This window comes from Lissotriton helveticus, chromosome 9 (assembly GCF_964261635.1).
Source record: "Lissotriton helveticus chromosome 9, aLisHel1.1, whole genome shotgun sequence".
Lineage (NCBI taxonomy): Eukaryota > Metazoa > Chordata > Amphibia > Caudata > Salamandridae > Lissotriton > Lissotriton helveticus.
Window position 1 is genome coordinate 916,841,301 of NC_136070.1, and position 15,410 is coordinate 916,856,710.

Sequence of the window (15,410 nt, forward strand, 5' to 3'; positions counted from 1 at the left end):
GGAGCAGACAGTGGTACCCTGCCCGAAGGCCACAGAACACTATTCTCAGAGGGGATGCTGTCCCCAGGGAATGCTGTCCCTTGGGTACATCTTCCTTGCTGAGAATTTTATCATCTTGTTTGAAGTGTTGGTAACTTTGCAGTGGTTTGCCCCTCAACTACATCACAAAACGTTGACATGTTATTGTGAATCACAATTAGTAGGGGACATCATTTGAGGGCCCCTCCTAACTGAGGTTTGTGATAAATTGCAGAAAATGTTTTGAGAGCAAGAAAAGCCTTTCAAACTTGCAAAAGGGGGTTAGTACATAATCATACATCGTTTTGTGGTTACAAATTCTGTGACTTTGTGAATCACAGGGTCGGCGACCGCAAAATGGTTTAGACTATCTGTTCCTCAGGTTTATCCTATTCTGGGGCAAAAGTGCAGCCACAGTCACTTCACTTATCTCAGCATCACAGGCCTCATCTTTACACAAGAAACTGAAGCAGTACACAGAGACATGCGAAATCATTTAAACATGCGCACTGGCATACTGATCAGAGGTGGATCCTCTGCTAAGGTGGAGGAGCGTCGCCTCACTGCTCTTTGAGCAGTGTAAAAAGGAAAAATGAAATGATAATAACACTATGTTAATATAATTTTATTTTTCCATTGGCAAGCATGTTTATGGGGTGGAGCGTGGCTTGGCTGTCATCACAGCCAGCAGGGGAGGAGTGGTTGGGGCACCTAAGTGCGTATGACGGTTTGGTCGGCCGTCTTGGGCCGGCCAAACCGTCATGCGCACTTTGTGTGTTCTTCACCGGCTGTATTGTAACTTTTTTATTTATTTCTCTATCCCCCCATGCCTCCGCCGCACCCGTACTACTCGGTGGCAGCCGCCACTCAAACTAACACTAAACAGCAATGGAAAGGAAAGCAGAAGATTGGCTTTCACAGACTCTCATACCTGACAAATCATGCACATTTGAAAATGGCAGCGAGTAGGTGGTTGGGAATGCTTTATATGCTTTGTCTGAGTTGGTGCATCTACAGACAAGAATCACAATCACAGTTATCATCAGAGATATTCAAACCACACAGACAATGGCCATGAGAATCTATCACAGACATGGTTCCACCACATTTTCTGCAATACTTAAATCTTGAACGTCACATGCTCCTTTTAGTACAGACTTGTAATGGAAAATGAAAATTAAACATTTTTACAAACAAATGTAGAAGATGACAATGTATATCTTCTACAGTTTTTTTACAGTCTGCATTCTGAAGGCCATGTAACAGTTGGTGGATGTAGGCATCTACCACAAGATGACAGATGAACACTCCACGAACCTTGTGGTGCTCCCTACCAATTTAGAGGTGATGGAACTGCAGGGATGCTGCTAGTGCAGCTTTCCTAGGCTCCACTGGTAGTACTCCTTGACCTACTGGTCCATCTAGCACAGAACCGCTGGGTCATGTTGGCGGGAACAATCACTAAATTGCCCCACCTAAGGCAATCAAGCAAAGCATGGAAAGCACAGTGGTTCCGGGTAGGAAAAACAATGAAGGCACACCACATGCAGAAACACAACCTACCTGGGGAGTCTTTTTGTAAAATATAAAAAAGAATGCTGAGCAAAGTCAAAAACACCCTAGTGCATGAGTGGCATTCTGCTCTGTTTCCAGAACATGAGCTGATGCATGGATCTTGAAACACAGCTAACAGTATCCTCTCAGAGCCGAAGGCCATGGTCTCCACCAAGTTGCCTGGTGAAGTATAAATGAGACCCTCACCTATATAAACTACATATGTCACTTCCTCAAAGTCTTTAAACCTAGAGCTATAACTCTAACACCTTTACAATGCCAAGCATTAGGCCATGATTTCTCCATCTCTTCACGCTTTGCTTTGTATTTCATTATAGAGTCAAACGCCCCCCTGTGGCTGTGATATCTCTCCCAGCTGTGAAAGGTACAGAAAGAAGGAATAATAAATTCGATTTCAACTTTTAATTGCAGCTGAGTTGCAAATCACTGCAATAAATATAAGGATTTTCAACATTTTCAGACCAAGTTTTAATTATTTATAAATCTGAAGGATTACTGTTTTACCTACTGCAATATTAATGAAACACCTCTGGAAAATACCCATGCCACCACTTACCTGAAAGAAAGTGTTGATCTCTTTCCCATTGACTGTGAAGTTCATGAGGCCAGTTGCCAGATCTACAAGGCAGCCAATTACCAGGTCTTCATTGCTTATGCGAGCTTGCCCAGTGTTGTTACTAAACTCCCCTCCCCAGACCATGTAGCAATTGCTCCGTTTAATGCTGTGGGTAGAAAGAGATACAATGATTAGGCTGAAGCCGCTGGCAGTACTCTGTGACATTCATCGTAATATCAGAGGTTGCTAATGGTTATCTATAAAGTTAAGTGTTGCCTTTTATATCAAAAATAACTTTGCCAGAAAAGTTGAGTAATGGTTATCAGTATAAAGTGACATCGCTTCAGGAGAACATGTTTCTGAATAAACCTTCTGCTTATAATGTGCTGTGGAAAGCTTTAGGATGTATGAAAATACACATTAGTTATACAAAAAACCTTTTTTGCAGTTTTATATAGCACAAACCCTACCTGAAGGTATTGGAGCGCTTTACATGAGCACCAATTACATTACAGACAGTCACATTGTTTTGTTTTTTTACACCAGAAGATTGAGCGATTTGCCCAGAATCACAGGATATTGAGCCGACTCTGAGACTCAAATCTGGTTCTCTAGTTTAACAATCGGTAGCTCTAGCCGTTACGCCACATCCCCTCCCAACTTATTTTGTTGCTTTCGAAAAGCACTTCTAAAACCATGAAATCTTCGTAGTGCTGGATAAGCAATAGGAAGGGGAGCGGAGACTACAGGCAGAAGTGGCAAAGTCATTCAAGTCCATAAGCTTTGTAGGTCTTAAGAAGGGAAGAGCCTTCATAGTACAGAGATTTAATAGCATGCCATTTGTACCTCAATAGGGAACACTGTGAGAAGTATTGGGGAAACATCCATTGAGTTTCCCTGATTTTGAACAGTTTTCTAGTGCCAATCCTTAGGGAGTGTCAGAAAAAAATGTTGCACCTCAGTCACAAGCCACACATATCCAGGAGTGGAATATGTAGGAAAGTGGAGTATTATGTAGAAATCCGTGGTAAGCTTCACTATGTAATACCTTCATGTTACCCCAAATAGGTCCTTTGGGTTCACACTAATAAATCCCTAGCTCAGTCCTGGTACTGTATCACAGAGCAGTTAGGATTAACTAGAGGCACATGTTTTAAGCATTTCAGAGTACCAACATGGAAAATAAGTAATTGACATAACTTGAAAGAAACCCAACACTAATTTATATAAATTGAGCAGATTTTTATATAATTTAGACACTGACACTAAGACAATCAGATAACTATACCCGGAGGTATGGATTTTAAAAGGAAAAATAAATCAGTGCATTTAACTCTTGTAAAAGGATAACATTGGGGGTCAATGGAAAAACACACTAGTGGCACTTGGTCACTTGCAGGTCAAGTCCAGTGGAAGCCACTGGGGGTAAGGTGATGTGGATCCCAGGACCAGGCTCTGACAGTCAGCTGAATTTTATCTGGCTCAAGGGCCTGGGTGCAGAGTTGTCCTGGCTGTCCCTGGTGCTGAAACGGGAGCCTAGGGTGCTGGTTTCTCAGCTTGGACGGTGCTGGTTAGGTCAAGGGATGCAGAATCTCAACAGCGGGGACACTGAGGAGGCATGTTGAAGATGCTGCAGGATTCCCTCGACTTTGCCACTGGATTCAAGCAAGCCTGGCTGAAGACGGCTGAAATGCCAGAAACCGGTCCTAGGAAGCTTGATTCTGGTCCAGGGAAGGCATGGCTTGGCAGTTCGGGCTGGACTGTTCCCAAGAGGCACAGGGCAGACTGATTTGCATATGGCCATGTCTGAACTGGGGTGGCAGAGTGGGCTAAAGAACGGTGATGAATTAAACCCAGATCTGTTGACTGGGTGTGAGTGTTTGATTGGTTCAGGTGCTCCGTCCATCACAACCCCCTTTTGTATCGCCGAATAAAGGTAGTGGTAGCCCGACTTTCAACCAACAGGGCTTGGTCACAGCAAACACAGCTTTTAGTTACTTCAACGCCCTGGAGGCGGGGGGATAAAAAGTCGCTGCCTGAAACTTGCTGGAGTTCAGGACTTCATTTCCAATAATGTATTAGACCTTTTACTTTTGGGGGATCCCTCGACGGGCCAGATGGCCAGTGATTCTTTGGTTCTAGGAGTGCGATTTACCTGGGGGTTGCAGGGGAACAGTACCTTTAGTGCAAGGGAGTTCTGCAGTTGCCATTGACTTACAGAGAGGTCCCTCTTTCATTTGGAAACGATCTCTGGTCCAGGATGAGTTGTGCAGTTGCAGGGTGGTTGGCACAGGTACAGATTATCGCACCTTTACTTTGTGAAGGCCCTGTTGCTTGCACAGGTTTCCTCTTTGCCCTTAGTTGCAATTCAAGCAGATCTGAGGTTCTGGTGCCAGGGGTGCCCCTAAATCCTAGATTTCGAGTTGTTAGCAGTGTGGGTGCAAGCAGCCAAAAGCCTGCTAGCCCCAGCAGCTGATTCGGCCCGAGGTGACCACACCCGGGGGGAGGGGGGGCGGGGGCAGTGCAACCTTTTCTACCCAGAACCCTCTATTTTGCCAATGTTTTAAATGGCAGAACCCATCCTCTTCTGTACAGACCAGGTACCCCACCTTAGGGGTGTGGCTAATCTTCTGGAGGCGCACGCCTCCTAACTACCTGATTTCCCCATCTGCTTGGGTGCAAATGTGCTTATAGCAGTGGGTTGGCTGTTTTCTCCTTTTGGAGGCAGCCTGATTGCATATAAGAGGTGGTGGAAGCTTTGAAGTTCACCTCCTTGATGTCCCACTTCACTAGCCACCTGTCAGAGAGGGAGATGGCACCTCCCTTCCAGGAAGGCATTTGTTTCTGACTTCTGGGAGTGTTCACACCTCCCAGCAGGGGGGTCAGATTCCTGTCCCCGTGGCAGCAGCTGCAGGCTGTCAGACAGGCATAGGAAAGACAGGGGCAACCAGGTGGTAACCTCTAAGGTAGTCAACCGGGTGCATGAGAATCATTTCAGGTTTCATGAGATGAGTTGTTTGATACCAAACATGACAATTTCAGTGGGACCCTATGGAACTGGCAACCTTGCGGTGCTCAGGTACCAGCCCATGTTAGCCTATGGCCCCCTGAACACTTATGGTAGCCCTTAATGAACACATGCTACTAAAGGGTCATATAAGTTTGCACTTATATCCACACCTTTAATATAATCCACCTTGCCTCCTGGGCTCAGGAGGCCTACCTTAGGGGTGACTGGCATATATTAAAAATAGTGCTGTGACTGCCACTCGTGAAAGGGCAAAGTCGAGCTTGAGCAGTCTGCACTGCCCATGCAGTCTACAATGACAGGGCTGCTGTCATCTGTTTACTTGGGTCACTAAGGGTGGCACAATCAGTGCTTCAGGCCCTGGTGACTCCTTTAACTCCCATGCCCTGTGTACCAATGATACCACTTACAAGGGACTTATAAGGGGGTTAAAGTCCTTGCCAATTGGGGTTACCAACTCACATGTATCATATTTTAGGGAAAGAGCACTGGTATGGGGCCTGGATTGCAGGCTCCAGTGCACTTTCAGAGGCATAAACATCAGCACTGGGGAAAAAGGTGTGGGGGTGACCATGCACAAAGGGCACTTCCCTACAGAATGAAGTAGTACCTCTGAATCCCATTTTGTACCATCCCGGTTGTACCGCCGAAACGCGTTAGCCATCATCGTTGGGTGAATAAAAACTCCTCTTTGACAGAATCCCACGGAGTCAGCGCCTTTTTTTGTATTTCCGAAACGAAGGTTTGGATGACATATTTATATATATATATATATCTGTCCAAAGTGATCCTTCGACTCCGCGCGTTAAACTGTGGGTGCTCTGCACAGGGGCCGGATCCAGACCCAAATCATGCAATTTTTCACCAAGGATGCGGCACTCAGGATTCAAGGTTTAACAGCACATGTTTATTTTACTTCTCCAGCTCGGACCAACGTGTTTCAGCCTTACACAGGCTTTGTTCACACACACACACACACACACACACACACACACACACACACACACACACAAGCAAGCACACACACACACAAAGACAAAGAGAGTTAAATAGGTGTCATAATTGACAGTGGTTTAATGGTTGCTTCTTACATATATCCAAGAGGAATGGGGAGCAAAAAGTAAAGGATGGAGACAGGGTACCTAACTGCTCCCTCCCTGGGATTTGCACAGGTTTCGACAGGACAGAGGGCCCGGTGTCAAAACCTTTTTCACCTTTACTACAGTGCTAGTAATGGACAGCTGAGACAATGTCACAGTTGTCCTGTGATCTGTACTCCTTTTCAAATAGACCACACAACCCTCCTTCATCGATAGAAAAATTAGGGTAAATGAGGGCTGTAGCAGTTCACAGGTGTCTTCTTTTCTGTTCGCAAATGAAAAGAGATGAGAGGGGCAGCTGTTACCTGGCATAGCCCTCCTTTAATGGCATAAAAATGATACCAAAAACAATTTTTGCGCAAATAGGGTTTGCAAGAGATTTGGGTGCGATGGCTTCCCTTATGTAAAAAAGTGACCAAAGGTACTGGCAGGGAACTGGGTCAAGCAGAAAATGTCTGCCATTGAAATGTTTTCTCAAGAAACCTAGGGGCTTCATTTATGAAAAGTGACCCATAGCTGCGTGAAAACAGCAATGCTTCACTTTTCATTGCACCCTCCTTGCGACATGCTGGATGCGTCATATTTACAGTACGACGCATCATGTCGCAAGGAGTTACAGATACGTTAGTATTTCTGAGGTAACTGTAAGCGCAAAAATGATGCATTGCTGAAGTGTGTCACAAAAGTGAGGCAACTTCAACAATGGGTCTTTTCACATGGGCAAATTCCATTTCGAATGTGCCTGCGTCAGTCTTACGTCTGCTGTGAGGACGGCGTAAGATATTGAGGCATTTGCATCCTGAAAGTGGCACAGTGAAATCTCATAGATTTCACTGTGTCACTTCTACGAGGCTTACTTGCATCGGAACGCCCACCCTGCATACATTATACTTGGCACAGATATAATGTGACCTAGGGGTTTACAAAGTGACACATCTACCTAGATGCGTCACTTTGTAAATATGACGCAACATGGTGCATTTTTTACGCTGCTGGTGCGCAAAAGTGATGCAGGGGCTCATAGATAAGCCCCCTAGAGTCATATGAGCAAAAAATACAGGTACGCACATGTGAATTTAAGAATTGGGCAAATTTCACTAGAGTAATTAAAAATTCGACGTGGCCTAAGAAAATGATGGTGAAGGAGGCCTATGACAGCCCAAGGCTGTACCTCTGCTTTTATCTCATTGCCAACATGACAGAGAGACAGCTAAAAGCTGTCATGCTTCTCCATCACACTCAAGTTTATGAACTGTGAAGGAGGGCCATGACAGTTCACAGCTGCCCAGGCACCCTTTTGCAAATTTAGTGGATTTCACAAAAAATGATGACAGGTCAAACACATTTTTTTGCACAAGAGTTTTCAAGTGAGAAGTTTTGCAGATTTTCATCTCCTTCAACCCCAGTTTTTGAAGCATTTTCAACCATTTTTTGTTATAAAACAGAACAACACACATTAACAACATAGTGACTTTTACAAAGTTGCATGGAGGTTTCTCAAAAACCACTTCCTGGAGTGGGTTGAAGCAAGTAGTTCACTACTGAAAGCTCTACCTTTTTCAAGCATGTATGAAAATAGAGCATCACGTTCTACACGTGAGATTAATTCTGTGCTCTTAAAGAACTCACTTTACTTAATAGTGATTTACCTGTTGAAGATGTTTCCCTTGTCATCCCCCATGGTGATGGTCGCTGTGCGGACTTTATTGAGCTCGAAGTTCAGATCGAAGAGATGGTAATCCGGAGTCACCCAGCCAACCCAGACGCCACTGGGCTCCTGGCCGGCGAAGATACGGACAGAATAGAAATACTGTAAAGGCGGGAGAGAGAGGTAGTTAGATCAGATTCCAAGTCCAAACCAACTCATGAGCACCACACTGACCACAGATGGCATCAGCCACGTGCAGGGTGGGGCTCGCCTATACGGTAATAAGGCAGTGCCCGAAGAACTGGTCGGACAGGTCAAAGTGTGCCCCGTTATTTTGGCTGCCTGTTTGTGGGCCTGTTTTGTAATATGTTTTACTGTTGATTTCCCTGAGATGAAAACAAATATTGCCTACAGCAAGCTCAAATGCACGCAGTCTTTCATATCTAGCGAAATACAGGTACAGCAAATCTTTACGAGTTAAAAATTGCACCAATTTGCAAACATGGCCGTCCTTTTTGAGCTGCCTAATTCCCTAATAGGGGCCCCATTTGTTTTGGTGCCTGGGCCTATCTTCCGTCACAATATGACCCTGGTCACGTGCTTTAATGTGGCAACAGCTATAAAATGGACGCTGCACCCAGTAAACATGAAACAAGACTGTACCCAAATAATGAATGTCGCAAAACTAGGACGAGTGAATGAAGGAGAGCCACAGTGAAAAGGTAAAGAGCTGAATGTAACTAATGAAGGGGCGGAGAGAGGCAAAAGGGTTAGAAAGAGGTGAGGAGGGAAGAGATGAAGGAAGGTTTGGAGGAAATAAGTTGACGCTGGAAGGGAGTTGCAGAGGAAGAGTCATTGAAAGCACAAATAAGGGACTAAGAGGTGAAAGAATCAAAAGGGAAGAAAGGAGAAATGAAAAGGCCCATGTGAATTGTGTAATCCCATTTGTGAAAATTAGGCTATTAAAATGTTATACTAGAAATTTATCATAAAGCTAGTGATTTCTTTTTCTGTAGTTTACTTTTCAAGAGCATGTTAGATAGCCCACAAGCACATTGTTCACTGAATCAGAAAGTTTTATCGAAACTGCCCTAAATTTGCCCTTCAGCATGAATGCAGAGTGTCCCAGAATCTTCCTGACCCTTGTACTGCCCTTCCCTTGTAGCTGCTCACCGTGGTGGTGTTCATGATGATCTCCGGGTCATCTCGGTCATCAGGAACCACGTCCTTGATCAGGCGTGGCATTGCTGGCACCACAGGCGGCGGTGTTATAAAAGTGGCCTTCTTGGCAGCTTTGAACAGGAAACTAGGAAAAGAGCACACTCAGTCAGGAAGACGCAGAATCAAAGTGGTACATCCTCATCAGTCAGAGGTAGACTTAGAGGGCCCGATTCACTAAAGTAAACTGAGAAGAAAGTCTAACTTTACGGCTTTTCTTATTCATAAAGGGCATTTGCTACATGTAAATGCCCTTTGTGAATACCAAAAGTTGAACTTTACCACTTTTGGTATTCAGAAGGGGCAATTACGAGTAGACCTTTGTGAATCGAGCCCAGAATTTGTATCTCAATTATATTACTGTTCCGATGGAATCCATTCCCTCCCTCTACATATAAAACAACCTCAAATTAACAGGAGACGACCTTTACATCACGGTCATCACACCACGGTGCCATTACTACGCAAGTCATTACATCGAATTGCAGTATATGGCGCACTAACATTAGGAATAGTATAGTTTACTATTCCAACACCTTCCCTACTGTTATGTAGGCTGGAGTTGGAATAGTAAATTATACATTTCTAATGTCAGCGTGCCATCTACTGATAGTCGATGTAATGACTTGCATAGTAATGGCTTTGCGTGGTAACAACGCGGTCGTTGTAATGACCAAGTTGTAATGGCACGCGATGTAATGACTCGCGTTGTAACGAGTCATATTCCACATTAACAGCACAGGAGAGCTATCACTATTACACACTATGTTGACTGAGCTTACTCTCTTAAAACCTAATGTGTGGAACTGTGCCCCATTGTCCATTTAGCCCTGTGTCGAAATAACGAAAGCATAGTAAAGGAAAATAATGTGTAAGTTGGTTAGAGGTTGAAAGTTTAGGTTCCAATTACAAGTAGTCTTCCAGGGCGTATACTTTCTTAACAACCATAGTTCTGAAAACAAACTTTTCACATCAGCAGATAAAGGATTGCTAGAAGAATAACATAACATTAGCTGGATATTGTGGAAGTAGACAGTGGGCACACATCATCTGCCCAGGCACAAAAAAACACGATGGCTGGGAAGGGATGAATGATTTAGGTAAATTTGGGTTGAGTGCGGACTTAGTCTGGAAGGATCTTTTCGAAGTAACAAGAAATAGCATCACTCCATTGGGAGATAAAGGAATCTGAACATTTGACATGTCCTGGGTTACCAACTTTGTGGTAGTCTTATAATGTAAGTTTTGGAGGCTTAGAAATAAAATAGGTAAATGTCAACTAATCCTGGTAGTCGGTATGAGCCAATCACACAGAGATGGTTTCCTGCAGCACAGACTACCGCAGTAAAGGTTGCACCGCCTTTCGTCATAAGGTGGCAAATCAGATAAAACATCCTTGGAAGTCCTTAAGAATGTTGTTTACATTTTTATTCTATTTGTGATCATTTTTTGTAAGCCCTAGAAAGGCACTTAAGAAACTTGGGTCTCTGGCCAAAACAGTCTTAAGAAGACACTTTTTATTGAAGGTATAACAGAGTTACCTCTAAGAAAGAGTATTTGACTATTTCTTACTCATGAGAGTTCCTGGTCTATTTATTTCACTTAATTTATTTACACATTTTGGTGTATTGTTTACCAGTGGGTCCAGTAATGGGGCTAGTAGAAACTTTGACTTTTCCAAAGAGGTGGTGGAGTAAAGCTGTGTTGTGAGAGGCCAATATTTAGGATAGAATGGGAAGTGAGGGTTTGTTGAGGACAGAAATAAGGGTATTGTACCTGACCCCACTGGATTATCCATATCCATCCTTCCCCGCTACCAAACAGCCTTCTTTTAATGCCTCTGCCTTTGGTGGCTATATTGTTGGCATTGCTTAATATAATATTTAGTGAAAATGTTGGCGGTTCAGTTTCCAAAGGATAAAAGTGTGCTACTCCAGTCACCTTCAGTTACTCAACTTCCTAAAATGTAGTCACTCGGGTAACGTGGGGCATAAAGTCATGAGTTGAAGCCATTGTGTTCTCAATTACAAATTTCAGTTGCCAACACAATCGGGAAGGTTTTCGGTATTGAGATCCTTCTAACTGACCTTACCTTTCACTATGAAAACAAGGTGATGTCATTCCACCCCCTGTATTAGAATGACGGTTGGCTGTAATATTTTCACTCACCCTCGTTTTGATTTGCTTTTTTCTGATGTCACATCCTTTTCATTCTCCAGCTTGGCTAGTTCCTTGGCATGCTCCTTGTTGGTTACATCTTTTTCATTGGTTGCATCAGCCTCCTTGCGGCTAGCTGATTTCTTCAGCACCTCGAACTCAGAATCCATATCAACATCTTGCACTTCCTCCTCCACAATGGTCATGGTGCGAGTAAGTGGGGTGGTGCCGGGGGTAACCTTGAAGGTGTCATAAAACTCAACAGGCATGCTGAGACGGTAGAAGACCAAGTCGTTGTCACTGTTTTGAGAACCAAACGTCTTGTGGGTCACCTTTAGACAAGGAGGGTTGTCCACTGTGCCGTCAATCCTAGACACCTGTCAATAGCAAAAATTAGTTGTTCAGGTATAGGAGCAAGGTAGTCAATAAGTAATATTTAAAAAGAAAACATATTTCTCTCCGTCTGCTATTCTCTAGCACATTATTCATACATTCACATGCTCGAACAAGCCCCCATCCTCAGGCTGGAAGGCTCTGTAGTAAACATTAAACAACAGTGGTAAAAACATCAAAAAACAATGGTAATGAACAATCACTTAATATTGAATATGGAAAGCCTGCCCATGTCATTAGTTTACATAAACCTGAACCAAAGAGGAGCAGAGACTGTGAGCTCCACTCATCTTTGAGGGTTTCATGGCTATGATTTTATCATGACTTGAAGGACAAGTTACTTACCTTTTGTAATGCCTTATCTGGTAGAGAAGTGATCTAGCAGCAGATTCCTCACCTTTGAATTTTCCGGGTGTTAGACTGGATCGGAAGGAGCAATATCCCTGCGCGCCGGTGATGTCGTCAGCGATGTCCTCGCTGTGGTGACTTCCACTTCACCTATATAGGCACTACCTTGGCGCGCTGACGTGACTTACTTTTCACAACTTTACACGCCAGTAGCACGGAGCCATGAAGTGCACTGACATTGGTGTGTTTTGATCAACAAGGGTCCTAAAAGGGATCCGACCGGACCCTAAAACCCTGTCCACAGTGCATGGAGGATGAGTGGGTAGGTTAGCAATCTGGCGCTAGATAATTTCTCTACCAGATAAGGTATTACCAAAGGTAAGTAACTTGTCCATCTGATAGCGAAATCTAGCTGCAGATACCTTACTTTTGAATAGATACCCAAGCAATACCATCCCCAGTGAAGGGACTGCAGACAAGTTTAGACCAGGAAGTCCTGAAGGACAGAGCAGCCAAAAAGGCTGTCCCTGCGGACTTGACTGTCCAGGCAGTAGTGCTTGGTAAACATGTGCAGGGGTTCCCATGTTGCTGCCTGACAAATGTCGGGGACTGGAACTCTGTGTTGCAATGCCATGGTGGCAGTCTTAGCTCTGGGGAATGAGCCCTTAAGCCTTCAGGAGCCTGTTTTTTTGCCACAGCGTAACAAATTTTGATACAGAGGATGACCCATCGCGAGCTAGTCCTCTTCTGCACTGCACGACCTTTCTGTTTAAACGTACCCCACAAAGAGTTGGCCGTCCACCCAGAACTATTTAGTGTGGTTAAGGTACAACAACGTTCTTTTTGAGTTCAGAAGGTGGATTTCCTTCTCATCTTTAGAGGGGTGCTAAGGAGAGTGGAAAGTGGGCAAGGCACAGATTGCCCCACATGGAATGGTGTTACCACTTTCAGTAAGAAAGAGACCCTCGTGCCAAACACTAACTTATCAGGGAAGATGGGCAGGAGAGAAGGATTTGATCACAGAGCCTGCAATCTGCTCATCCTCCTGGCAGATATAAGTGCCACAAAAAAAGGCTGTTTTGATAGTAAGTAGCCGGAGGGGCCAATTCTGCAAGGGTTCAAATGGAGCGCATACTAGAAAGGTGAGAACCACATTAAGGTCCCACTGAGGCATAATGAAAGGAGAAGGGGGGAACATATGTACAAGTCCTTTAAAGAATCTATTTACATTGGAAGATTTGAATAATGATGGTTGGTCTGGGAGTCTCAGGAGGACAGACAGGGTCTAAAGATACCCTTTGAAAGTGCCCAATGCTGAGCCCTGCTGGGCAAGTATCAAAATAAAAAGCACAACGTGAGACAGGAAAGCAGAAAGAGGATCAATAGACCTTTCTGTACAATATTTTACACATTTGTGCCCTTGGCAGGTGTACACAACCTTGGTAGAGGGATGCCTGGCTGCCAAAACAAAATTACAGACTTCGGGAGGAAAGTTGAATGCTATCAACTGCCACCAGTCAATCTCCATGTAAGAAGGTGTAGAGTTGACAGGTTTGGGTGTAGGACCCTTCCTTGCTGCTGTGACAGATGATTCTTCTGAAGTGGCGGTCTGATCTAAAGATTGATGCTCAGTTAGAGAAGCTCGGGATACCAGACTCTCTGTGCCCAGTCTAGCGCCACAAGAATGACTTGGGACCGGATGCCCCTCATCTGCCTGAGCACTCTGGACAGGAGTGGTATTGGAAGATAGGCATATAGAAGTCCTGTACTCCACTCAAGACGAAAAGCGTCTCAGAGTGAAAGCCGCCTTGGAAACTCCAGCCCGCAAAACTGCTGACATTGCGCCTTCTCTGCATTGGTGAACAGATCTAGCCAAGGCTCTCCCCACTGTTAAAAGAGACCTTGTGCCACCTCTGGATGGAAACGCCATTCATGATCCACTAGGCGTCGACACCTGAGTTTGTCCACCCTGGCTTGCAGAGAGCCTGCCAGGTGTTGAACCATCCAGTGATGCAGGGTCTCTTGACAAAGGGTTCAAGGCCCCACCCCACCCTATTGTTTGCAGTACCACATGGCGGGGGTGTTGTCTGTGAACACTTGAACCAGTTTGCCCTTGATTGAAGGAAGAAAGGCTTTTAATGGCAAGCGAATCGCTCGGAGCTCCAGCAAGTTGCTGTGGAGTCCGGATTCCCCCGGAGACCAGATTTCCCTGATCTCCACCTCTCCCAGATGGACGCCCCATCCAATAAATTACGTATCTGTCACTACTGTGTGGTCTGATTGGGGAAGGGACAGGGGTCTGCCTCTAACAGAATCGCAGTCGGTTAGCCAAAACTGCAGGTCCTGTGCGGTTCTCTCAGTGATCTGGACCATTTTGCGTTGGAGGGATCCGCTAATGCTGCGCCCGTTGGAACTTCAAGTGCCACTGCAGGCCGGCATATTCCATCTTGTATGTGTGACTAGAAGGATGCAGGAGGCTGAGCCCCAGCAACCTCAGAGTCATTCTCACCGAAACCCAGGATAGAGTCTGAAACATCGGTATCATAGCCTGTGTATCCTGGACTCACCGTTCGGGAGGGTAGGCCCGAAACTGCACTGTGGCCAGAACAGCTTCGGTGAAAAGGAGCATCTGAGAGGGAGTCAGTTGTAACTTTGGCACATTCATAGTAAACCCTAGTGAATGCTAGAGTCTAGAGGTGGGAGAAAACAACCTGGGGCAAGCTTGCCTTCAACAGGTTGTATATATAGAGGAAAACTGGCCCCCCTGGTCTGTGCAGATGATCTGCGACCCCTGCCATCACCTTGGTGAACACCCTAGGGGTGCTGGTAAGGCCCAAGGGGAGCACGGTGAACTGAAAGGGCTCATGGTCGACCATAAACCCCAGGTAGCGCTGATGAGTAGGCAGGACCAAAATATGAAAATAGGCGCCCTGCAAGACCAACGCCACCCTCCGTCTCCTGGGTCCAGGACAGACATTATCTGAGCTAGAGTGAGCCTCTTGAACTTTTACTTTTTAAGGAAGTAGTTGAGGACGGACGGGTCTAGGATAGGGCACAAGCCCTTTTCCTTCCTCAGGATCAGAAAGTAGCAAGAATACTGACCACAGCATACTTCTAGTGCCGGAAGCCTTTCTATGACTTCCTCCTGAAGCAAAGTCAGGTGATCCTCCATCAGCCGGCCGTAAGTTGGAGGCCGGGAGGGAGTAGACTATCTGGAGGACCAACGTGTCTGAGGTGATGTTCTGCCAGGGGTGGAGGTGATAGCTGATCCTGCCACCAACTGGCCTTGTATGGTCTTTAAGAGTCGGACTAGGAAGGTTTGGAGGCTGAGGTTGCAGAGGGTGTGGTGGACTGACGGCCTCTGGTCGC

General features: G+C 45.2%; 1 protein-coding gene across 1 annotated transcript in view; it reads right to left on the minus strand.

The window, feature by feature from the left end:
• The window catches only part of RYR1 (ryanodine receptor 1), a 1,073,089-nt gene that overhangs the window by 659,246 nt on the left and 398,433 nt on the right, over nt 1–15,410 (minus strand). Inside the window, exons 29-32 of the mRNA XM_078661091.1 lie at nt 11,313–11,677; nt 9,099–9,231; nt 7,927–8,087; nt 2,150–2,315 (exon numbers count right to left, since the gene is read on the minus strand). Coding sequence (XP_078517217.1) covers nt 2,150–2,315; nt 7,927–8,087; nt 9,099–9,231; nt 11,313–11,677 — 825 coding nt within the window. The remainder of the gene's footprint in view (nt 1–2,149; nt 2,316–7,926; nt 8,088–9,098; nt 9,232–11,312; nt 11,678–15,410) is intronic.